The sequence below is a fragment of the Microplitis mediator genome, chromosome 6, assembly GCF_029852145.1.
Source record: "Microplitis mediator isolate UGA2020A chromosome 6, iyMicMedi2.1, whole genome shotgun sequence".
NCBI classification, from domain to species: domain Eukaryota; kingdom Metazoa; phylum Arthropoda; class Insecta; order Hymenoptera; family Braconidae; genus Microplitis; species Microplitis mediator.
The window spans coordinates 11156303-11182180 of NC_079974.1; the positions used below are offsets into that span (position 1 = coordinate 11156303).

At 33.8% G+C, this 25878-nt stretch overlaps 1 protein-coding gene across 2 annotated transcripts in view; it reads left to right on the top strand.

Moving 5' to 3' along the window:
* The window catches only part of LOC130669732 (NAD-dependent protein deacetylase Sirt6), a 146106-nt gene that overhangs the window by 55301 nt on the left and 64927 nt on the right, over positions 1-25878 (top strand). For both annotated transcript variants that reach the window (XM_057472772.1, XM_057472773.1), the window contains exon 4: positions 14826-14949. In XM_057472772.1, the coding sequence (XP_057328755.1) occupies positions 14826-14949 (124 nt within the window). The remainder of the gene's footprint in view (positions 1-14825; positions 14950-25878) is intronic.

A 25878-nucleotide genomic window follows, 5' to 3' on the forward strand; every position in this document is an offset into this window, starting at 1 on the left:
TTTTAATTAAAATTAAAGTTAATTTTTGCTTGGTAGCCTCTGAAATCATGCTACCACGTGTTCATTAAATAAATTCAATTCAGTGTTATTAATTATGAGCTCATTTAATTCAATTACATTAAGTGATCATTATTATAAACAACTCACTGAACTCAATTATTTATACATTGGTGCCATTAAAAAATAGTAATAAATGGTAATAAATCAATTTGAAAAGTTGATCAGCTTTAGAATTTGATAAAACGCGTCGATTGCCACCTCGACCGTCTCAATCGGTTAATTCGCTTGAGAGACATTGTTGGAGAAAAAATGCTAAAAAACGTTCGAAGAGCTCGAAAATGCATTCACAACAATTTTTTCGAGTTCAAGGAGCTCGAAATCAGGGGGAAGTTTCGGGGCTGGCCCGCAGAGTCAACCGATAGACCAATTCTTTATTTTATAAAATCACGATTCAAAATACTCATTAGGGATAAAAAATTTTCAACTTCCCGCAAAGAAAATTTGCTTTCTCCCGTTTTTCGAAAATCGAGTTCTCATCAGATCTCGACGTTTTGAGGGCCTAAGAAGCTTTCCTGACTATTTCTGTGTGTGTGTGTGTGTGTGTGTGTGTGTGTGTGTGTGTGTGTGTGTGTGTGTGTGTGTGTGTCAAACTTGAAAATTCTTTGTGAGCCGTAAAAAACTACGTTGAATCCTGCTAACCGCGTGAAAATCGGTTCATTCCTTCAAAAGTTATGGTGGCTTGAAAATTCAAGAAATAGTCTTTTATTAAACTTTTGTCAGACCTTTAAGCTTGAAGAGCTTAAAATGACACGAAAATTATATTTTTGAGCTCGGAGGGCTCAAAAACGTAAAAAGTGCAATTTTGAGCGCTCAAGTATGAAATTAGCGGGAAGTTGCTGGGATGGACTTTAGGGTCAACCGTTTTCCTAATTTTCATTGAACTAAATTCGAAGTTGAACAAATTAAACTTTATAAGTCAAGTGGATAATGTGATAGCTAGAGCGAAAAGTGTATTAGGTTGTACAATAAGGCTGGGAAAAGATCTCAAGCAGTTATCAACCTTAATACAACTGTATATGACTTTAGTTAGACCCATACTAGAAAATGGCACGGTGATCTGGTTACCGTATTATGCGGTACACAATGAAAGACTGGAGGCTGTCTAGAATCTATTCATCAAGTGTATAGTCAAGCATTGTGAAGCAAAAGGTGTAGTGATGAATACTGAAGATGTGAAAGCCAGTTTGGGGACCATGAAATTATTCGAAAGACGCGTACTAACAGATTTAACCTTCTCTTTCAAGGCAGTAAACAATATGATTAGCAATTTTTATGTCTATTCAAATCATTATACAATTACGAAAAAATAATCAAGTTAAGACATTATTTTAAGACTTGTAAGAATTTAACAGTGTCACGATATTTAAATATCGCGGCATCTTCGCAATAGGTCGGAGAAGGGAAACAGATGGCAGCACACGCTGCTCAGCACGTCTCACCCATTATTATTATTATCATACTACTATTATTATTATTTTATGTATTATCTTATTTATTTACTGTGTGTTTATTATTTGTTTAATTTCCTAGGCAAAAATTGCGGCTACTGCAGTAAAAATTACTGCATTTTATACATTTATAAATGAATTTTATAGCCGCCGGGATAAATAATTACGTATTTATTTATTTGAATTATTTGATTACTATTATTATTATTATTATTTTGGTTGGTTGACGCATGCGCGGCAACGCAACAGTTGGCCTCAGTAAATTTATTTATTATAAATAAATTTACGGGTCTTATAAATAAAACAATGGGAGATTTATGTATAAAATTATATTTTTAATTGGCTCTGAAATATGGGAATGGTCATTTAATGTCGAGAGTGGACAAATTACACGCCAAACAAGTCATTCATCATGTTGGTGTCGATGAGTGAATTAACATGCGACAGGTAGATTGCTCCATTGGTTAAAATGAGAAAACAGTATAAGATGGCGCCGGCCGAGGTGCCGGCATGAGACTCACGTGCTGCCATGGTCAGACGTGGATAATCTATTGTGAGAGTAAGGTGTGCTGTTGTTGCTGATTATAAGTTTTATTGAGACGCTATTTGGGCAAATATATATACGTAAAGAGTATTGGCCATTGTGGGCATTGAAGTTGACTGAATTTTTGCAACAATCATTGTTGACAGTAAATTAATAGCCATGGAGCCTGTCAGCATTATTTATTACGACGATGACTGTAAGTACCTTTGTGCTTTGTACATTGGCGTGTAATTTGTCCCGCGTTGGTGGCCATTCGGGTATATCTCACGTGTGAGAGAGAGAGAGAGCGTCATAAATATAGATATATTTGCGCACTTATTTGTCCTGGCGACAAACTTGAATCCAAAACTTGGAAGTAAGTTTATGCTACTGGTATTAATAATTATCATATGAAAAAAATTAAATTGAGATGATATTTAAGAATTTAATAGTATTCTACAGAATAAAATATTTGAATTCTAGTTTAATTCTTCGATGTCCCCAAAAAATTATAGAATTTAGAAATTATTTTAAGATTAAAAAGTATTCTACAGAATTGAGAAATTTGAACACGATTCAAATCATATTATATCCGGAAAAGATAATCAAATTAAGACATTATTTCAAGATTTAAAGTACACAATAGAAACAGAATTTCAAATACTGGTTGAATTCTTTTATATCCTAAAAAGATAATGAAATGAAAACATTATTTCAGGATTAAAAAATATTCAACAGAAACAAAAATTTCAAATACTGGTTAAATCCTTTGATATTCTAAAAAGATAATAAAATGAAAACATTATTTCAGGATTAAAAAGTATTCAATAGAATCAGAAATTTTAAATGCTAGTTGAATCCTTTTATATTCCAAAAAGATAATGAAATGAAAACATTATTTCAGGTTTAAAAAGTATTCAATAGAATCAGAAATTTTCAATGCTAGTTTAATTCTGTCGCATCCTACTACTTCTTTCGATCATTGTGGTATTAAAAAGTATTTAATATGATTAATCGTGAATTTTGAAACAGGATTTACAGTATTCAGCAAGATTTGAAAGTATTAACATCTGATCCTTTTGAATTCTATCAAATTCCTATTTTTAATCAGGGATAATACTTTTTTTTTTATTTTGTCTATCTATTATTATTATTACTAAATAATGATACATCACCAAACTTATCCTTTCCGAATGTTAATTTGTCCAAAAGTTTAGCTTTAACTTCTCAATTGATTAATTTTAAAGAAAATTTTCTTCCGTATTCCCTGTTTTCGCCTTTTTAAAAAAAATAAGATTATCTGGCGTTTGATATTTTGATCATTTTATATGTTTATCACACATGTAAACACGCACTTTAACACAATATTTATTTATTTATTGCTTTAAATAGTTACATAACATTTCTAGCAAGGGGGATAAATATTCACAAACATCATTTATTCTATTTCAATATAAAATCTAAAATATAATCCCAGTATGAATAGAATAATTAAAATTAAATAATATAATAGAATAATTCTAAATTGCATATTACGATTAGCTCTTTGGTACATGAAATCAGTATAATAACAGACAGAGTGTTCAGTCACGAGCTTAATCATTTTGAAAAGCTTCGTGTACTTTCGCTACGTACGGGAGCAGCCGAACTCGCTACTGACTTGAATGTCAGAATAGTGCCGGGTCACTCGCTATCTGGGCCCGACACCTGCAATTTCATGCTCATGACCGTGTCAAAATGGCATGAGAACCCGTTACCAGCCGGCCAATGGAATAATTCGTCTCATATCAGCGTGCTCGGCAGCCAATAAGGAAATTGGCTGTTAACTACTTCCGGTTGGCGCGCATTTAAGCCAATGGGAAAATTCGTCTTATGCAGCAATGCTGCCACGTCAGCACCGAGTGGAAACACCGGCTCAACACCAGCAAGCCAGAATCGATTTCGTAGTTCGATCAGTACAAAGACAGCTATCCATCTAACCGCTTCGCTCAATATAATATATCTCTAGTGTGATATAAGTCTGAACCGCTCCGCTTAATCTCTGCTTAAATAATCTCAATAATTAGCTAGTATATCAAGGCTACTAATTATTGAGTTTATATTGATTTGTTGCTCGCGTGTTATTAATGATAAATTAATTATCGCGTCATTAACCGCTATCGACCACTTGTCGAATTTATACGCGCATTCCTTTACAGTCGCATTCGCTATCGCGTATCTTTCAGTTACATTTGCTATTCAGTAATTTTCTCACAAGTATTTAGTGTACATATTGTTAAATAAAGATCTATTCTATTATCTGTAATTTTTGTGTTAATTGTTAGTTATTGAATTAACCACACCTACACCAGAATCCCAAAGTACATTCGCTCATTTTACATTTTGGTCCTTCGAGCCGGATCTGGTGTGGGTTCAATAATTGATAATTATGACAAATTAAAAGTAAAAAAAATTGTGAGTAAAAAGTGCAGTGAAAATTGTGCATTGAAAATCGCTAAGTGCCATGGGCATTGCTGAGCACTACTAGAAGCTGCCTGTGGTGATCAATTTACCCACCGGTGTAAAAAGACATTTTATTTTCAATCGATCGAAAACTTAGCGTCGGTTTTACTTTCATCGCGTCCATTTTGTGTGCAACGTGTAGTCAAGATGGCCGCCGAAGCCCAAGTCGCTCTACAGATGAACCGCATCGACACGATGCGTAATATGTCTAACCGCTTGACCGACACCATACTCGCTACTCAAGGTGCCGCCGCTATAGATGCTGAACTCGCTTTCTTGAATGATTTGTGGACTCGCTTCAACACAACTCATGAGAGAATTTTTGATGACATCCCAGATCTCTTGTTCCACTGCTTTAGAAAGTAGTCTTTGGGATCAGACATAAACTAGAGAAGAAAGTACGATGGGCCCAGACTTGGCCCAACTATGTAGAACTTTGGGCCAAGCTTGTAAGCCAGCCTTGTTAGAAGTCCCGAACGATAACACTGGGCCAAGCATAGTTGCCAGCCCTGGGTCATGCTTGCTTGCCAGACCTAGCCCATGCTTCGTTGCCGCACCTGGCCCATGCATCGACAAAACAAATAAATTTGATTAAAAAAAATTTATTATTATTAACCAAGTAGAGTTCGTGATCATTAACGTTTAAACTATTTAAGTGAGGTAAATGATGTGAAAAAAACTCGGTGAGAATTCTGCTGAACTCTGAGCGCGAACAGTCGTCTTTCTGATTGCTGGGTCTGAACAGTAGCTACTGGAAGAACCTATTAATGTTGAACTGATACTTTTATATGACCTACTTATTCATTTTACTAGAACTACTCGGTTTTATGAAATGTAAAGTGCAATTTAATGAATACTTCCAATTTAGAAAAAAAGTAATAATTTCGTACTATTTTTATTATAATTACTTAATTCTTAAAAATAAAACTTATTAAATTTAATTGATGATTTATCAAGAATCCAGTTAAATTATCTTGGTCTACCACCATTATTAAAAATAATATTTATTATGAAAATTCATGAGTTATTTCTTAATTAAATTAATTTTTATAAGTAAAATATGAAACTACGGTTGTTGATTGCAAATATTAACCAACTAAAAAATATTTTAATTGTTAGTTGTAAATAATTTTAATCGGAATGTTAAAATATTTATTAATTGAAATTTAATTTAATTCAAGAATAAATAATTATTAATAAAATAACTATAATAATAAGTTAATTGAATAATTAATAAAAAAAACCTGGATTTGCCAGTTCTGGCCCAAGGATGGGTGACCATAGGTATGGTCGAAGTTGGATAATCCTACCTTGGCCCAAGCCTGGGTTACCATTGAATGGCCAAGGCTAGGTTCCCCAGTCTTGGTCCAGACTCGGATAATGATTGGGATGGTCAGGGTTGGGTACCCAATCTTGACCCAAGCATGGGCCAATATGGGCGTGCTAAATTTAAGTTCCTCAGTGCTAGGCCAGGGAGATCCCCTTCGTTCAACTCTGGCAGCTCCTGCATGAGAATTTAAAAGCAGATCTACAGAGAGCTACGAAAGAGTTTGCCGTTTGTAATAATTAACTTTTTGTTAAAATATACATCAGTTGTAATCTAATATTAACAATTATCTCTCATTTTTGGATAATATTCGGATCTCAGTTCAAATTTCAACCCAATTGTATATCCTTTCACAAGTCCCGACCGTATTACAGCTGAGTATTCAAATACTTCTGGGTGAATCGACTTACAACCGATCATTTATAAACCAAGAAATAACTCCTTCACTATCTACTAGAAGGAATACATAACTCCGGATGCACCCTCGATTATTCACTGCAAGTTTTATTACCAATCTTGGTGACGAGACCGAAAAAATTTTATTCAGTCATCAGCATGCTTGTTTTAAAATGACTTCGGGTATTTTCGCTTGTCCATGAGTAGCTGAACAATCAACTGACTTCAAGGTCAGAATAGTGTGGGGTCACTCGCAATTTGGGCCCTGCACGTGCTTTCTCGTATGCATTGACGTGTCAAGCCAGCACAAGAGCTCCGTTACTAGCTGACCAATCAAAAAATTGGTAGCTAACTACTACGTGTTGGCGCGCTTTTAAGCCAATAAAAAAATTCGCTCCGACAGACACGCTGTATACGTCACCATCGCGTGGCAACCAAGAAAGAAGACGCTGCCATTACATTCATTATCCACTGTGAAGTCAAAAGTATAACTTCGTGCTATATCTTACGCCTCACTATTGAACTTTTTACTAATTTTTCTTGTGTTAACAATCCGCTAACTGTCCGTGCAATAGGCTCAAGAATTAGTTCGTATATTTAGGCGGTTATTTATTATTTGCGGCTAATTACATATATTAAATTACCGCATGCTCGTGCTTAAAATCGCTGAGACCATGTGTCTAGTTTCGTATTTGATTTATATTACAGTTGTATTCGCTAATTATTATACCGTGTCGCATTCGCTATTCAATAGTATTTCATTATTAAGTATTCGTGTATAAAGTGTAAATAGAATTAAATTCTTAATTTCTTAAATTTCTGTGAATTAATTTTTGATCATTAAATCTAGCAGAATTACACCAGACATCTTTAGAATATTCACACTTTACAAAAATGTTTTTTCGGAAACAGGTTCAAAAATTTCATTTAAATATAAAAACACGCCTGTAAAAATTAGAGCTCTTAATATTAACATTGAGAAGTTCTGCATCGCACTTTTATAATTTTCATTAGAACAACATGGAAAAATTTTTTTTTGCTTTTTCGGATTATTATAACTAGCTAATGATGTGTCGTAGGAAAACTCTGCAGAAATAATTTTGTGAAGAATTAAATGCTCTACAACAAAGCTCGCTCGTTGAAATTTCATAAAGTCAACCACTTTAAGGTTATAGTCGATCAAAAGTTAAAATACCTATAATTTTACCTTTTTTTTTAAACATGATTTTTTGGTAAAACATGAATTTTATTATTAATAGATTTTAATTAATAGTTTATTTTTGCAATAATGAAAAAATTGTACACTTTCAAATAAGATTCAGTAGAAATTAGCTCAAAATTAAGTTTTCGTTCTAATTTTTGTGCAATAATAATAAAATAATTTTATTGTGTTATGGTAATCAATACAAGAGTTAAATAAGAACATGCGTTTATTTTTTTGTTAAATTTAACATATTACAGCAATAATTTTAATATTTCTTTTTAAAAGTAGAACAGAAAGTAAATTTAGAGTTAATTTCTATTAATAAATTGTTTGAAAATGAAGAATTTTTCCATTTTTGTATAAACTAACTATCAATTAGTATCTATTTACAATAAGATACGTTTTACAAAAAAATTTTCATGTCCATTTTTTTGATAAAACGGATAAGTTCCAGATAGTTCCAAACTTTAGTTTGGTCTACTAAAACATTTAAATGGTTGTCTTGATGAAATTTTGACAATGGAGCTTCTTTGTAAAGCATTTAATTTCCTAAAAAAACACGTTTGTAGATTTTTCCTCCGACGTATCGCTAGCTAGTTATAAGAATCAGAAAAAGCGAAAAAAATTTTTTCTGTGTTATTTTTATGGAAAATATAGAAGTACAATGCGAAACCTCCTAATGTTAATATTAACAGCTCTCATTCATTTTTATTGAGTTCTAGAGCTGGTTCGATTTTGAAATTGATTGATCTAGTCGTTTCTGATAAATTTCAAACAAACTAAAAAATATTTATTTTTTTATTTTTCCTTTAACGGTTTTTCTTGAGCGAATGAATCGATTTGATGTTTGGGGTGGTATTCGACGCGGCTTATAAAGTTTTAGAGCTGATTAGATTTTGAAATCGATCCATCGAAGACATTAAAAGTTATCTAAAAAAAACATTTTCGAAATTTATTTTTGGAATATCTCCGAACGCACTCTACCAATCGAGCTCAAATTCTCACAGCTTCTAGAAATTAACAAGCCGCGTCGAATGCCACCTTGACGATCGAAATCGGTTCATCCGTTCGAAAGTTACGGATATTTACATACGTACGTACGTACGTACGTACATACTGAGACAATTCGCTTTTATTCTCGCGATGTTTACCAGCAGCCACCAGAATTCGCGGGTTGAACCCTGGCCTAGGCTGGCCTCTAACAAAATTTTATTTATACTGGACAGAGCAGTGGGCTGGGGTTCTTGCAAAGCAAAGACCCGCACTTATTCAAACTCGGCAACGTACATCAAAATTCAGTAACTTACCTCACGACTTATTATTTACAAATTGTTTTCTTATGAATTTCAAATTATTATTTATGACTCCATTAATATTCATTTTATTAAACTATTTAAGAATCTTACCAGTATATAAGGATATAAATAAGATGAAAAATGAGGTATAGTGTAAAGGATTTAATCAATACAATTTGCAAGTTTATTGCTAATTATAATCAAATTCAAGTACTTACAATAAACGTTTCTGCAAAATACAAAATCAGAATCGTCCTTGTATACTCTGAATACAATATTTCTCCACGCAATTACAGCACTAAATTTATTACTTAATTTTATAATGTTCAGAATGCGAGTATATCGCCGGTAACGTACAGTAATACTTGATAAACTTAACTTTATTTATGATACTTAACAAATAAACAATAAAGTATAATATCAAAAGATAATGGCCAGTAAAATATGAAATATAATGAAATAGCAAGTAAATGGTCAGAATTTATACTGAATAATTGATAGAGAAAATGTGTCTATACGCTGATTGATCCAGGATCGAAGTATTTGACCGATAGCACCGGCTGACATCATTTTCCTTGTTCAAGTTCTGATTATTTTTTTCCACTAATTTGGTAGTGCTGATCACGAAATTATACCTCATTTTATCGTATCACATCAGGTTTTTAAAAAAGTTAAGACATTGGCTATTTTTAATTTTTTGATTAAAATAAATTAAATTTTAGATTTTGGCGCTCTTTTCTCGAATCGTGCGACCTCTCGTGAGGAAGTATATTAGTTGCAACAACGACACACTCATTCGAAACAGGTTACATGCAAATAAACCTCTACAGTTACTTAGTTTATAAACTTTTTACTGAAATTAGTGTGTTAATTTAAAAAAATTTCTTACGTTTTACTTTTAGTGTTCAATAAATTTTATATATGATTTGTTGTTGAAAAACTGTTAAAACAACAGAATGTCTTTAAGAAAGTGTCATAATAATGCGGATACATTTTGTTATATTTGTGGAAACTTTATGACTTTGAAGCAAAAACAGAAAATCACTGAATTTGTTGAAAATTCGTATAATGCTTATCTTGGCTTCAAAATACAACTAAAACCGTGGACTCCGCAAGTAGTTTGTACTATTTGTGTTGAACAATTACGATAGTGGACATACCGCAAAAGACAATCTTTACCTTTTGGTAGACCTATGATATGGAGAGAGCAGACAAATCATATTGATGATTGTTATTTTTGCTGTACAAATGTGAAAGGTTACAATGCTAAAAATAAAAATAAAATAGTCTACGCAAATGTATCTTCAGTTACACGGCCGATTCCACATGGTCCAGACATGCCAGTGCCTCTTCCAAGCTCAATATCTGATCTTAGTTCAACATCATCAGAACAAAATTTACAGCGTCAAGAGTCGACGGAAGTTTATGAACCAATTTTAAATCAACCACAGAAATTTACTCAAGGTGAATTGAATGATTTAGTTAGAGATCTAAATCTTTCTAAAGAATCTGCTCAACTTCTTGGATCTAGACTTCATGCAAAACATCTGTTAGCTCCAAATACATATTTTGCATGGTATAGAAAACGCGAAAAAGAATTTGTACCTTTTTTTAGTCAAGAAGAATCATTAGTTTATTGTATGAATATCCCCGATCTTATTGAAAAGTTAGGAGCAAAATATAATTCTGTAGATTGGAGACTTTTTATAGATTCTTCAAAGCGGAGTCTAAAAGGTGTTCTTTTACACAACACTAATCAGTATGCTTCTGTTCCAGTCGCTTATTCTGTTCATTTGAAAGAGACTTATGAAAATTTAGAAACATTGTTAGATAAAATTGGATATGAAAAACACGGTTGGCAGCTTTGTGGAGATCTAAAAATTATAACCATGATATTAGGCCAGCAGTCAGAATATACAAAATTTCCATGCTTCTTGTGCGAGTGGGACAGTAGAGCACGAAACAAGCACTACGTACAAAAACAATGGAATCCTCGTAAAAATCTCAAAGTTGGAACAAAAAACGTTATACGAAAAAATTTGATTAGTTCTGAAAAAATTTTACTACCTCCGCTTCATATCAAACTCGGTATGATGAAACAGTTCGTTGAAGCATTGGATTAAAACAATGCTAGTTTTGAATACCTGTGTAAAAAAATTTCCAAGATTATCTGATGCAAAAATTAAAAAAGGAGTGTTCGATGGACCGCAAATCAGATCTTTGATGGCTGATGAAAAATTTGATGCCACAATGAATAACACTGAATCAGATGCTTGGCTGGCGTTCAAAGATGTTGTCAACAATGTTCTAGGAAATAATAAACATCCCGACTATAAAAATAAGGTTGCAAACTTATTGGATAAGTATCACAAATTGGGGTGTAACATGAGCATAAAACTCCACTTTCTAGATTCACATGTGGACTTTTTTTCTGATAATCTTGGTGATTACAGTGAAGAGCAGGGAGAAAGGTTTCATCAGGACATAAAAACTATGAAGACAAGGTACCAAGGTCGATGGAATGTGAATATGATGGCTGATTACTACTGGTCACTGACACGTGATATTACTGAAGATACTCACAAAAAAACTACACCCAGACGTAATTTTGTCGCGAAACGTAAAAGATGTCACTCTAAATAGTCCTGTAGCATTGTTTAGACTCAATGTTTTCTTTGTAAATGTTCAAATATATGTTTTTGTAATATGATTATTGATTTTTTCTTTAAATTTTGAAAAAAAATGCTTTTTTCTTCTTTTAAAAAAATCTGATGTGATAGGGCAAATACGTAGGTGTTTTTGTGTTTAAAATAGTATAAATTGGTGATATTTGTGGCTCAAATACAAACAACTTTCAAAAAATTTTCATTTGTCGGCCGGTGTAGTTTAGGGTCTAGGACCTGCCGGTAAGCTCTGCCCCCACTTCGCCCTTATGGATATGCGTTGACGTAAAAACTCGTCATGTGATCACGGCACTATGACGTACAATTTCAGATGACAACGAGAAGGAAAAAAGCGGAAACCGCAAGGCTGAGGACGACGAAGACAATTCACATTGTCTCAATACATACACTCGGACATCATCTTAAAATTAGTCAGAACAGCTTCCTAGAACCTCAAAACGTCAAGATCTGATAGAAATTCGATTTTCGAAAATTGGACCGAAACCAACTTTCCAAATTTTTGAAAATTTTCATTTTTCTTAGCGGGAAGTTAACAATTTTTTTTTATTATCTAATTTTTAAACTTCCCGCCAAGAAGATAACGAATTTTCAAAAAAAAGGGAAGTTAGTGATTCCAGTTCGGTTTTCAAAAACCAAGTTTTGAACAGATCTCGACGTTTCAAGTTCCTAGGAAGCTATTCTGACTATTTTCAAGATGATGTCCGAGTATATGTATGTGCGTACGTACTTACGTATAAAATATTCTGTAACTTTTGAGCGATTGAACTGATTTGGATTTTTGAGATGGCGTCCGAAGTGGCTCATTATTTCCAACAATTTTTGAGAAATTGAGCATAATCGGTACGGTACGTTCGAAGATATCTCGAAAGTCAAATTTTTTTGAAAATGTTTTTTTCGGATAACATGTACCGCACTTGATGGATTGATTTTCAAGTCTAATCAGCTCTAAAACTTCATAAGCTGCGTCGATTGCCACCTTAACTGTCAAAATCGGTTCATTCGTTCAATAGAAACCGTTGTCGAAAGAATTGCGGAAAATTTTTTTTTTCGAATAAAATTCTAATTGTCAAGCTAAGTGATGAAAGTTTTCGTTTAAACTTCAGTGGTTAAGAAACCGCGTCGAATGTCACTGTAAACGCTAAAATCGGTTCCTCATTTTAGAATATATTGGTGATTAAAAATAAAAAAAGAACGATTTCCTTCATTATTTTTTTTGTTATTGTTTATTGCTTTAACTTTCGCAGTGGAATGTGTGCCATTACTACTTTCGGGCTTGGAGAGCTCATAAATGTATTAACGATGATGTTTTTGAGCTCCAGGAGCTTGAAAACAATGGGATCTTTCAGGGCTGGCTCGCAGGGTCAGGCGGTTTCAGATTTTTTTTAGTTTATTACTTGAATTTTTGCAATGGAAAGTGCGACATTCTATGTCCGAGTTTGAAAAGTTCAAAAATGTTTTAACAATAGTATTTTCGAGCTCAGAAGTTTGAAAATAGCGTGCAGTTCTGCGGTTGATCTGCAGGGTCATTACCAGGGCCTGGAAGTCGGGAGAAAACAATTAAAAATAAAAAGAGAACAAAATGCAGGCAACAACTCCTAGCAATAAGACGATCGTGAGCAAGTTCACGTGCATAGATTCATGTTATATAGCCTATATGAGTCAAACATCAAAACAAAAGTGAAGTTGGCGCAAAAACACACAAAATTAAAATAGCAAACTCTAAAAATTTAATAGAATAAATACGCATCACTCATAGTTAGAATTTGAATTTGCAAGAAAATTGCATGTTCTGTTTCCAAAATTTTCAGGAATTCGGTATCCTTCAGCGCAATGTATAGAACTTATAGAGAACAATTCTCTCTACAAACAAGTACTGAGGTGTTTTTTACGCCAGTCTAGCCTAGACAAAGTTATGCAACACTTTTAATTAGAAATTAAATTTTTTTTTCAAATTAAATTTTTTTTCCTACTTTTTAATGGGATTGATATTTTGTGGCGCAAATGTGTGGAAAAAATATCCTCTACAAAAAAGTGCAAAGCTTTTCTTTACACCAGTATAGCCTAGACAAAGTTATGCAGTCCTTTTGATCAGAAATTAAAATTTTAAAAAAATTTTAAATTATTTTTCCTACTTTTTTATGGGATTGATGTGTTGTGGCGAAAATGTGTAGAAGTTATAGGAAAAAATATTCACTATAAAAAAAGACTGAGGTGTTTTTTGCGCCAGTCTAGCCTGGAATAAGTTGTGCGGTCCTTTTGATTAGAAATTAAAATTTTTGAAGAAATTAAAATTTTTTTTTACTTCTTCGAAGGGATTGATGTTTTGTGGCGCAAATGAGTGGGGAAGTAATAGGGAAAAATATTTTCAACAAAAAATACTGAGGTGTTTTTCACGCCAGTCTAGCCCAGACAAAGTTATGCGGTACTTCCAATAAGGAATTAAAATTTTAAGATTGTCAGCAAGAGTGTCATACTATTCGTAAGATCATGATAAAATCGTCAGCTAAATCGCGAGCAAGATCTCGATCAAGATCGCGAGCAAGATCGTATGCAAGATTGTGAGCAAGATCGCGAGCAAGATCACAAGCAAGATCGCGAGCACGACTAGCAGCAAGACTGCCAACAAGATCGCGAGTAAGATCGTGAGCAAGATGTTAGAGCTATTTAAGCCTGATGATTTGATGATCTCTAAAGCGTTATTAGAGGATATTTTTTCCTATAACTTCCACACATTTGTATCACAAAATATCAATCCCATAAAAAAGTAGGAAAAAAAATTTAATTTAAAAAAAAATTTTAATTTCTAATTAAAATTTTGCATAACTTTGTCTAGGCTAGACTGGCGTAAAAAACACCTCAGTACTTGTTTGTAGAGAGAATTTTTCTCTATAAGTTCTATACATTGCGCTGAAGGATACCAAATTCCTGAAAATGTTGGAAACAGAACATGCAATTTTCTTGCAAATTCAAATTCTAACTATGAGTGATGCGTATTTATTCTATTAAATTTTTAGAGTTTGCTATTTTAATTTTGTGTGTTTTTGCGCCAACTTCACTTTTGTTTTGATGTTTGACTCATATAGGCTATGTAACATGAATCTATGCACGTGAACTTGCTCGCGATCGTCTTATTGCTAGGAATTGTTGCCTGCATTATGTTCTCTTTTTATTTTTAATTGTTTTGCCCCAACTTCCAGGTCCTGGTCATTACCGATAAAACCAGTAGTTTTACATATGAACAAACACTATGCGACAATTTTTCATTGACTTCTGTTCCTGTATGTCATCGAGTAGCAGCGACTTTAGTAAAATTTTATAAAAAAGTGTGTTTGATTAAAATTTAACAAAAAAAAAAAAAATTTTTTTATTTTGTCTTTATGTTACAGGAAAAGTTAAATTCATAATTAGTCAGAATATTGACGGGCTTCATTTGCGGTCAGGAATTTCACGATTGAATATTGCAGAACTACATGGCAACATATTTATAGAACAATGTTCCAAATGCAACAAGTAAGTGTTCGAACGTTTTAGTAAAATGATTATTACATCAGGGGTTAAATGCCAGTGAAAGAGATATATCTATATTTTTTTCAAAGTAATATCTAAACTCAACTTATCACAATATCGTTTAAAATGATATCCGTTTTATTTATTTGTTACATTCGGACGACAAAAAATATCACTGACATTTGTTTGACGCTTGTTTCTGCAAGCAGCCATAGAATGATTTGATTTTCCACCACGATTTCTTCCATTATGGTATAACAATGATCGTAATTTATATCGTGACAGAGATACAAATAACCTCAATCATTCATCGTGGATAACCCACGTGTATAAATTTAAAAAAAAAGTTGGGAAATCCGAAATTTCACACCTCAATCAATCATTTTCTCTTTAATCATTATTTTTTTGTTGTTTATATTTTATAATATTGATTTATTTTTAACTACAAATTTTTGTTCAACTTCTAAGTTATTAATTTGATTTTTAGGTAGATTTTTTCAACAATCTAACTATTGTATTTGTCCTCATGGTCGATTTTTCAAGAAATTTCGTCATTAACTATCATAATTAGTTGAGTAGAGTTCAAAAATACCATTCGTTAAAAAATTTATATATGTATGCCCTAGCGGTTTCAGCGGCACGATAAAATTACCGTTTATTAACGTTAAATCGTCGTAAGTTCTGCCGTCGAACATTCGACTGCATGGAGTGATTTGACGATCGTTTCCGAGTGCGGTTGTAAAAAATCTTCACCAAATATTATTTCAGCACTTACGGCAATGACACCATCTAATCGTTTATTATATAGCGCTAAATAACGATAGTATGAGCTTCGATCACCAATGTCATTATAGTTGATTTACCGACTGTGGATACCGAAAGTACAAACATATGTGAATAATTGCACTGCATTTTGACCGACATTTTACGCTCAATTTACAATAGATTTATTCTCCAATCACACGCATTTAGATGTATAATTTGCAAATTCATGGGACTGCCCGGGAAAAAAAATATAGTAAAATTTTATATAGTGATTTATATGTATACAATAACTGCCATTAAAAAAAAAAATATTAACCTCGCCGAGTTATGGACTCGAACACAAGACCGTCTGATTCGAAGTCTGACGTGTTAACCACTGTGCTGAATCACACAGTTGAGAGCAGAAGTTAATTGTATATATCTATTTGAATACAAATGAACTTCAGATAATTAAAAATTTTATTATTTAAGTGTTTTTTACATTTTTTCACGGCAAGAATAATGTCAGTATACTTGGAGTCTTTCACTGGCTATCAGAGACACTTAAAAAATGAAAAATCTGACCGACAACTAATTGATAGTTCACTAACAAAAAGTTTCTCACTTACCGACACTATACGCTCGATTGACAAGTGTTTGACTCACTCAATACTGTAAATGAACCGCCAAGATTTAGGTTTTTGACAATCCCTATACTTATCAATGACCATAGAAGGACCGTCCATTACCTGTTAATTTACGGTCACTAGTCAGCTGAAATATGATGCACATACAAAACATCAACTATAAAGTTACTGTCGAGAATTTTCACAACGGCACTTGTCTTTCACCATCAAATAACGCTTCTTTAACAGTCGATATACGGTCATTTGTCGGTACCGTAAATTTACGGTCATTTGACCGTCGTTCTACGATGATTTTACAGTGATCACGAATCCGCCAGGGTGATTCGCAATATCTCGTCCCTACACCTGTTTCAATATATAACATTTCCAACATGTAACTTCCAACTTGGCGTCTTAGGTGGGGTTAATCCTAAAGTATTGTCGCCAAATATATATATATATATATATATATATGGGATAGAACCGACTTTTGAGGACACGATTGCGTCTACAATTCTTATCCGATCTTAATGAAATTTCCTACACTTATTTTATGTGTGATTACCACGGTTAAGTTCGAAGATGAGCTGAGTCGGTCGATTAGTTTAGAAGTTATGGCTGTTTGAAATTTTAACGATTTTTCGAAAAAATCAGTTTTTAATCACTTTTAAAGTTTATATAATTTTAAAACTAAAACTCATAGATAATTACTGTAAAAAGTATTTTTACAAAGGTTTTTTAGAAATTCTCGAATACCGTTTGTGTTGCTTTATAAAAATATAATTATTTTTATAATTGCTAACATAAAAACTCATTTATAAATTAACAAAGAACATAACTAAATCAGCGATCATCGACCACGAGGTTATTCCATCGGGAGAAACAACAGGTGCATTTTAGGTAGATTTTTCTAAAATCTAACTATTGTATTTGTCCTCATGGTCGATTTTTCAAGGAATTTCGTCATAAACTATCATAATTAGTTGAGTAGAGTTCAAAAATACCATCCGTTAAAAAATTTATATATGTATGTATATATATATATATATATGGGATATAACGCAGTTTTGAGGACACGATTACGGCTACAATTCTTATCAGATCTTACTGAAATTTTTCACACTTATTCTATGGGCGATTATCACGGTTAAGTTCAAAAATGGGCAAAATCGGTTGATTAGTTTAGAAGTTATGGCTTTTTTAAATTTCCATGATTTTTTGAAAAAATCAATTTTTTTCCACATTCAAGTTCATATAATTTTAAAACTAATACTCATAGACAATTTCCGTAAAAAGTATCTGAAAGCTTGTCTAATAAGCTTTAATTTATGACCTTAGACTTTATATTTCGACCATTTCATCCTATAATTTGATGGCCTTGAAAATTTTAATGGAATCAAAAAATGTTGAAATTATGGGTTTCATTCCACATAACTTATGAATTTCCCATTATAATCCGGTTTCGTCAGTTGTATTTTATTGTGCACAAAATAACCTGTAAATTTCACTGCTATTTAATATTTTAAAAGTATTTCTTTTATTACTTATAATGTATCAAATGTACCTCTACTCCCTATGATTATCACTGGTCTTGTCATTACGATAGCACCTACAGTTCTTATCGGATCGTAATGAAATTTTCTACACTTATTCTATAGGCGATTATCTCGATCAGGTTTAAAGATGGGCTGAATCGTTCAAATAGTTTTGAAGTTATGGCTGTTTAAAATTTTCACGATTTTTCGAAAAAATCAGTTTTTATTCACTTTTAAAGTTTATATAACTTTAAAACTGAAACTCATAGATAAATTCTGTAAAAAGTATTCTAAAGCTTGACTTATAAGCTTTAATTTATGACCTTAACCTTTATGTTTCGAGTATTTCTTCCAATAATTTGATAGCCTTGAAATTTTCATGAAATCAAAAAAAGTTGAAAATATGGTTTTCATTCCACATAACTTATGTATTTTCCATTATAATACAATTTTGTCAGTTGTACTTTATTGTGAACAAAATAACCTGCAAATTTTACAGCTATTTTATATTTTAAAAGTATTTCTTTTAATATTTATGATGTTTCAATCGTACCTGTAGTCCTAAAATTATATCTGATCTTCCCTGATTAAACAAAATGATTAAAAATGATTTCACACGTTAAATGTCCATAAGAGACAGGATTAGAAATGATTTGAAGGATTAAAAAGTATTTAAAATGAATAAAAAACAAATCATTTTAAATCATTTTTAATCATTTTGTTTAATCAGGGTTGCCATCGTAATAGCAATTACAATTATGATCTCATACTAATTAAATTTTCTATACTTTTTTACGTGAAGGTTAGTTTGGTAGGTTACCTATATAATGTTTTGTCGAATCAACTATCTGAAGTTCTCTATCGAAAATAGTCGTTATCTTTTTTTACCCTCACTCTAAGAAAACGAGCCTAATATCATATCATGTCTATATACACTAACATTTATCACAAGTTATGTATGTATGTGAGTTTTTATAAATCTACCTTCCATTTCGGCTGCCGAATGGCCTTTTTTTTAATAAATATTTACTTATTATCAGTGCTAAAATAATTAAAGGACTCAATATTACAATTAATTATTTATCATTATGCTCAATATTTTCAAATAAATAAAAAGTTATATTTAGCTTAGTAGCCTCTGCAATCATGCTACCACGTGTTCAACACATAAATTAAATCCAGTGCAATTTAATATGAGCTCATTAACTTCATTAAATTCAGTGATCATTATTACTAAATCTTTATAATTAAATTTTTATGTATCTAGTGTTATTTAGAAATAGTAATTAACGTATTCAATAATTAACTTCGCTCGGTAACCTCTGATTTTATGTTATTTTTCATTCTGACATTTTCACAATCGAATCAGTGATCAACTAAACTCAAATTAATTACTTAAATTATTTAAATCAATTACTCGAGCTCAATTTTTCAATTTGCATTCATTTAATTCCGTATTCATGAGCTCAGACAATTAACAGTATTAATCAATTAAATCAACGATTTAATTCTGTAACCCAGTGATATTTTGTACTGTGACAAATAAAAATATTGTTATATTTTTAAATATGCGTATTTTTCCAACACCCTAACCACCAACCAGTCCTGGCATGCATTTATTTTATTATAATTACAACATTTTATAGTCCTTCGAGCCGGATGATTGGTTGGTTGTGTCGGTAGCAACATCAGTGGGCAGCTGTACACATATGAACCCATTCACAGGTCACGGAGCTCACTAGGGGGGATGATGATAAGATGAAGGGTCTTCCAATGGACCCGCAGGACTTAGAGGTCCCTGAAGGCACCTCCCCGGACCCACACCTTAATCCAGTGATCAACGTCGGCGACACTACAGTCTTTAGCGACTCCAGTGCCAACGAGACTGGGGACCACGGCGAGGGAGACCAGACTAAACAGAAAATTAGGCGCACTCCAAGGAAATCTGCGATTTCTCCAGCACTTGAGCTGAAAGTCATCAGCCAGCACTCACGCCTCAGAGCCTTCTCAGACTGGGAAGCTCTGGCGGCTACACTCATCGTTGCCGACGGATCAGCTCAACTCAAGTCTCGGCTTGAGTAACTCGAGGGTGAATGGCACCAGTTCAACCTCACTCATGACTCACTAGCACTCACCTGCACCAAGGAATTCTTGGAGAGCTCATACGTCAAGGACGGAGTATACGATTTGGTGTACCGGTTGTATATCAACGCAAAAGGCAGACTCATCGCACTCATTAACTCCATCCCAGTTCCAGGTGCTGCTCCAGCTGTCGTGCACAACCCGGGCTCCAACTCATCTGCCAGCACTCGCAATTCCCAAGTTTGATGGGCGTTACGAGAACTGGCCTGAATTAAGGGACTCATTCACCTCAATGGTGATCAATGCTCAGGAACTCGCTCCAGTCCAGCGTCTTCAGTACCTGAAGAGCTGTCTTTAGGAATAGGCAGCATTCAGCCTCGCCAGCATACAAATGTGCGACGACCAATTTGTACCTGCGTGGAACCAGCTAAAGGAGAGGTACATGTTACGTCCAAGATGACGAAAACACGTTTTTCAGTCCCTTAATTTTGAGTCAAAGCACTTAAGCCATTTACTCGGCTAGCGGGGACCTCGCTATTTAGTGTCGAGTATGTCAATATACGAAAATAGGATGTACGAGGTGAATGGATGTGCCTTATCACTAGATAAATGAACAATTAATTAAACTTACAGTTGGTTTATTCAATATAACAATATGTCAGGATACAAGATTTGGCTAAGCTGGAGACCAGATTACTGATTGGAATTCAATTTGTATTAAATTGTTGTTGGTTGAAATTCGATTTGGAATAAAATGTTGTCAGGTGGCTTGATGGTTGGTTACGGTTCTTAAATGTTGAGAAGTGTTGATGTAAATCAGCAAAGGGGTTTATTTATACTGGGTAATTGACAATCTGTCTGAATATACTTTTTAATATGACGAAATTTTATTTAAATGTGAATGATAAAAATTGAAGCAGCAATAATATTGAATAAAAATAATTTAATTATTTAAATTATTTATAATATTGAATAAAAGAATTAAAAATCGAAATTATTTTTATTGAAAATGATTCTGTTTAAATTGTATAAATTCTGAATTTAATGTTGTAACGACTCGAGGAAGAAATAAAAATTTAATATTTAAAATAATAAGGTTTTATGTAATCAAGAGCTTGATAATTAATGGACGCAGAGGACTAATTTGCGGCGGCTTTTATAGGTGCTATCATAGGCGAGGGGTAACACGCGTGACCTAGATTTGGTTTTGTTACCAAAAACTGATGTTATTTAGAAAAGTTGAAGATTTGCGGGGCGTGGTGTTGAAAAAAGGCGTACGTGACCATTTCGAGTAGAAGCTTCTAGAACAATACTCAGACCAAGAAGGATACACCCGTTCCCCATGTTATTAAATAGGGACTATTTTAATTTGTTAGTTACGGATTATTAATTAGACTTAAAGCATAGCTGTTTATTGATTATTAATCCCTCTATTATTATCTTTCGATTGATTATAGTTATTTCTTTTTATCACTATCGGTGTAGATGTTATACGTATTTTTAATTATTATGGGGTAATTATGAGGTAATTTTATATTATTCTTGGTTCAACTAATTAGGGTGGACATTCGGGTTACATCGATATTTTTAGTTTGTAATTATTTCAATTATTTATCGAGTTATTCAAGGTGGCTATTATCGATATCTTCATATGTGTTGGTGAGAAGCGACGAGATACGTCGCAAGAAGGGGCGGTGGAGGAGAAGTCATAAGACTGGCCTTCATAATTGGTGTTAGTAAATGAACCTTATCTTAGATTATTATACAAATTTTTAAGTATTATAGGGTAATTATGGGGTAATTTTATATTGTTCTTAGTTCAACTGATTGAGGTGGACATTCGGGTTACAATGGTATTTTTCATTCGTAATTATTTTAATTATTTATTGAGTCATTCATAATTGAAACTATCGATATACTCATGTGTGTTAGTGAGAAACGACGGAATACATCACAAGAAGGGGCGGTGGAGGAGAAGTCATGAGACTGGCCTTCATAAAACTAAGTTGGTGTTAGTAAATGAACCTTATTTTAGTTTATTATTTACCGGTTAGTTATTGGGTTTAGGGTATGAATGTTTATTGATTATTAATCCCTTGGTTATTACCTTTCGATGGATTATGATTAATTTTATTTAACGCTATAGGTGTAGAAGTTATACTTGTTTTTAATTATTATGGGGTAGTTATTAAAAATCTGGAGTTATTATTAGTTCGGTTAAACAAGCCGAACAATCGGATTACAATGATATTTTTCATTTGTAATTATTTTAATTATTTATTGAGTTATTCAAAATGAAAACTATCGATATACTCATATGTGTTAGTGAGGAACGACGGAATACGTCACAAGAAGGGGTGGTAGAAGATGGGTCGAGCAGCACGCATCTCCAAAAAAGAAGATTTTATAAATCTAAGTCAATGTTAGTAAATAAGTGAAACTTATCAATATAGTCATGTGTAAGTGAGCGATATAGTGGCACGCGTCGAGAGAAGAGACCGTGAAAGCGCAAGCGACAATAACAATAATAATAATACAACAAATTAGTTGAGTTATTAGAGACCGAAATTACATTCTTATGTATGTGTTAGTGAAAGACAATGGGAAGCGAAATAGTAGATTCCTTGACTGACCTATGATGTTTAGTTAGTCGGTATATAAGTTTTTATCTAATCTCGCATTCTATTTTTCTTTATCCGCTGGGTTATTATAATTCTCTCATGTTGTTATATATAGGTGGCTATGACTTTGGTTATTATCTGTAGGATGTTAAAATTATTATTATTATAGTTATATATTCTGTCGCGATATGTTATGGTTGTCCTATGACATGGAGTTAATTAGTGGTTATCTTATTTATTTTCTCGCCAGTACGTTAGAATATTGCGTCTCCAATTTTTGATATGTTTTTATTATTACATATCTGGGGTATAGTGTTTCCTATTTACATTACCAGTTTCGACAGTTCATCTGATCTTGAAAATGGTTAATTTTTAATTCATAATTTTTCTTTCATTTATTTAATTATACGATGTTTCCGTGTTTTGACATGTTACACCGTCACATACAACAACCCTCGCTTACTCATCGGTGCTCAACTGGAAAAGCTCCTTAACATGCACGCGCTCACTTCACGCTCATCTGAGCAGCTCAATTACATTCTGAACACCGTTTCAGAGGTAATCAACGCACTCAACGCACTCGGTGTACAATTACACTCGGATATGAATCCACTGCTTACGCAGTTGATCATATCTAAGCTGGATTCACACAACAGGGAGCTCTGGGAGAACAAAATGGGTGCTTCCACTGAATACCCAACACTCAAATCGCTCAATGACTTTTGAGTCAGTCGTGCTCGTGCTCAAGAACGAGTAGAACAGGCATCAACGTCTAAACCATCATGTTCATCCGGAAAATCAGCGTCATACTCTGCTGCTGCTGTTTCCAACTCACACTCATCTGACACTGAAGCTCCAGCCACGAACTCATCTGCTGCACTCAAGAAGCCTCCCAAGAAGGTATTCCCTCCTGCACAATGTCCCTGTGATTTGTGCAAGGGAGATCACTTCATTGTCAAATGCACTCAATTCTTGGGACTCACTAATGCTCAACGTACTCAAGTCGTTGTTGATAAGCGGCTGTGTGAAAACTGTTTCGGGCATCATCTACCCGATGCTTGCAACTCGCCGTTTACGTGTAAGGTGTGTCAACAGAAACACCACACTATGATACACCCGGGACTCAAAAGCACTCAAAAAACATCAGGCTCAGCCGCTAAAAGCACTCGATAAAGACGTCTGCTTCCACATGACGACTCGAGCGACGCTCAATGGAACTCAATTGCACTCAACACATCTGGCACTCATCTTACTCGCACTCATCGCCCAGCAATCTTACTCGCAACTTGCCTAGTGGACTTGATTACCAAGTTAAGTACTCGACCAGTACGCATATTGCTGGATCCAGGTTCTGAATTATTGTTTGTTTAAGATTCCGTGGTAAATTCACTCAAACTTAAACGCACTCACTTATCTATCCAGATCATTAGTATTGGTGTAGCCAATGCTGGTAGAACTAAAGGTCAAGTCGCACTCAAGCTTTCATCTAGGCATTCAAACGACTCAGTCATTATCAGTGCTCATATACTAGGTGGTCTTACTACTCAACTGCCATCTGTTGCACTCAACACACTCAATTGGGACCAATAGAAACAACTACAATTGGCAGATCCAGCGTTCATGAGACCAGGACCAATTGATATCATCATTGGTGCCGATCATTATGGTCTTATCATTAAAGATGCACTCAATAAAAGGTCTGAAGGCCTGCCAATCGCTCAAGATACCATCTTCGGGTGGATATTACTTGGTTCAGTCACTCAACACACTCATCGATGATCTATTACTTATCATGCTGCTGTCGAGCAGTCAACTCAACAACTTCAATACCTGCTATCACGCTTTTGGACTTAAGAAGAAATTCCAGTCAGCAAAATCAAGGAACTCAACTCAGATGAGGTGGCGTGTGAAGCGCATTTTCAACGAACTCATTGACGAGACAGTTCAGGACGATACATAGCCTGACTGCCAATCAAATCGTCACCCTAACAGCTGGGAAATTCGTACTCAGCAGCATACTGCTGTCTTATTTATTTCAATCGTCGTATAGATCACGACGATCGTTTGAAAGCACTCTACCTTGATTTTCTGAGGGAATGCAAAGAACTCAACCACATCGTGGAATCAACTCAATCAACAACAAGTGAACCAGCCTACTATCTCCCTCACCATGGAGTCTTAAGGGAAAGCAGCATCACAACCAAGCTGTGAGTAGTTTTCAACGGTTCAAAACCCAACAGCTCAGTTTTTTCACTCAACGATGTGCTTCACACCGGTCCAAAACTGCAACTAGACATCTTTGACGTACTCATAGGAGTTCGGACTCATAAGCTTATCTTCATAACAGATATCACGAAGATGTTTAGACAGATTTTGGTCGACGAACGCAATCATTCACTTCAAGAAATACTCTGGTTCAACCAACAAGGCCAAATTACTCCACATAAACTCACCACGGTCACCTACGGGACCACACCAGCTCCATATTTGGCCGTTCGTACTCTACTTCAATTGGTTAAAGACGAAGGACATCGATTTCCTCTTCTCCCTTGCTAAATGGGGAAGCAATCATCAAAAATTACAACAACTCAATCATGTAGGAGCGATCAAGAATCACAAATTCGAGGATTCAGACTCCAGCACCAAGATTCTGGGCATGTACTGGTCCTCACACTCAGATCAGTTTTATTTCACGTACTCACCACCATGCTCAACACAAAAATTTACAAAAAGGATCACTTTATCAGAGATTGCTCAAATCTTTGATCTGGGATTTTTCGCACCACTCATCATTCGAGCCAAGGTATTCATGCAGGAGCTTTGGCTCGAAAAGCTCAGCTGGGACACTCCATTGGCAGCCGATCACCGGCATAAATGGAGATACTTCAAGAATAAACTCAAGCTCATATCTGAAACAAAATTCCAAGATGGATATGTTACGTTCAGATTATCGGATTTAATTTAAAATTTATTTTAGTCCAAGCCAATGACTTATAGACTGGGAATCTGTGAGGATGTTTGTCTGGGTTGATAATTAATAAAACTTAAATTACAATTAATTATCTATATATTGAGACCAAAAAAAATAGTTTTACAAATATAAAAGTTTACAAATAAAAATTCTAACGCTATTAATAGGATAACTAAAAATTATTCTATAAAAATACTCGGTGGCTACCTGCTGACACTAGATATTATGTATTTGGGTCTATCTGTATATTATGTGGCTAACAGCCGATGTTAGGTAGTATGAATTTAAATTTATCTTTTAAGTCGTCACAATGAGATTAATTTCAATAACCGATTAATTTGAATATCAAATAA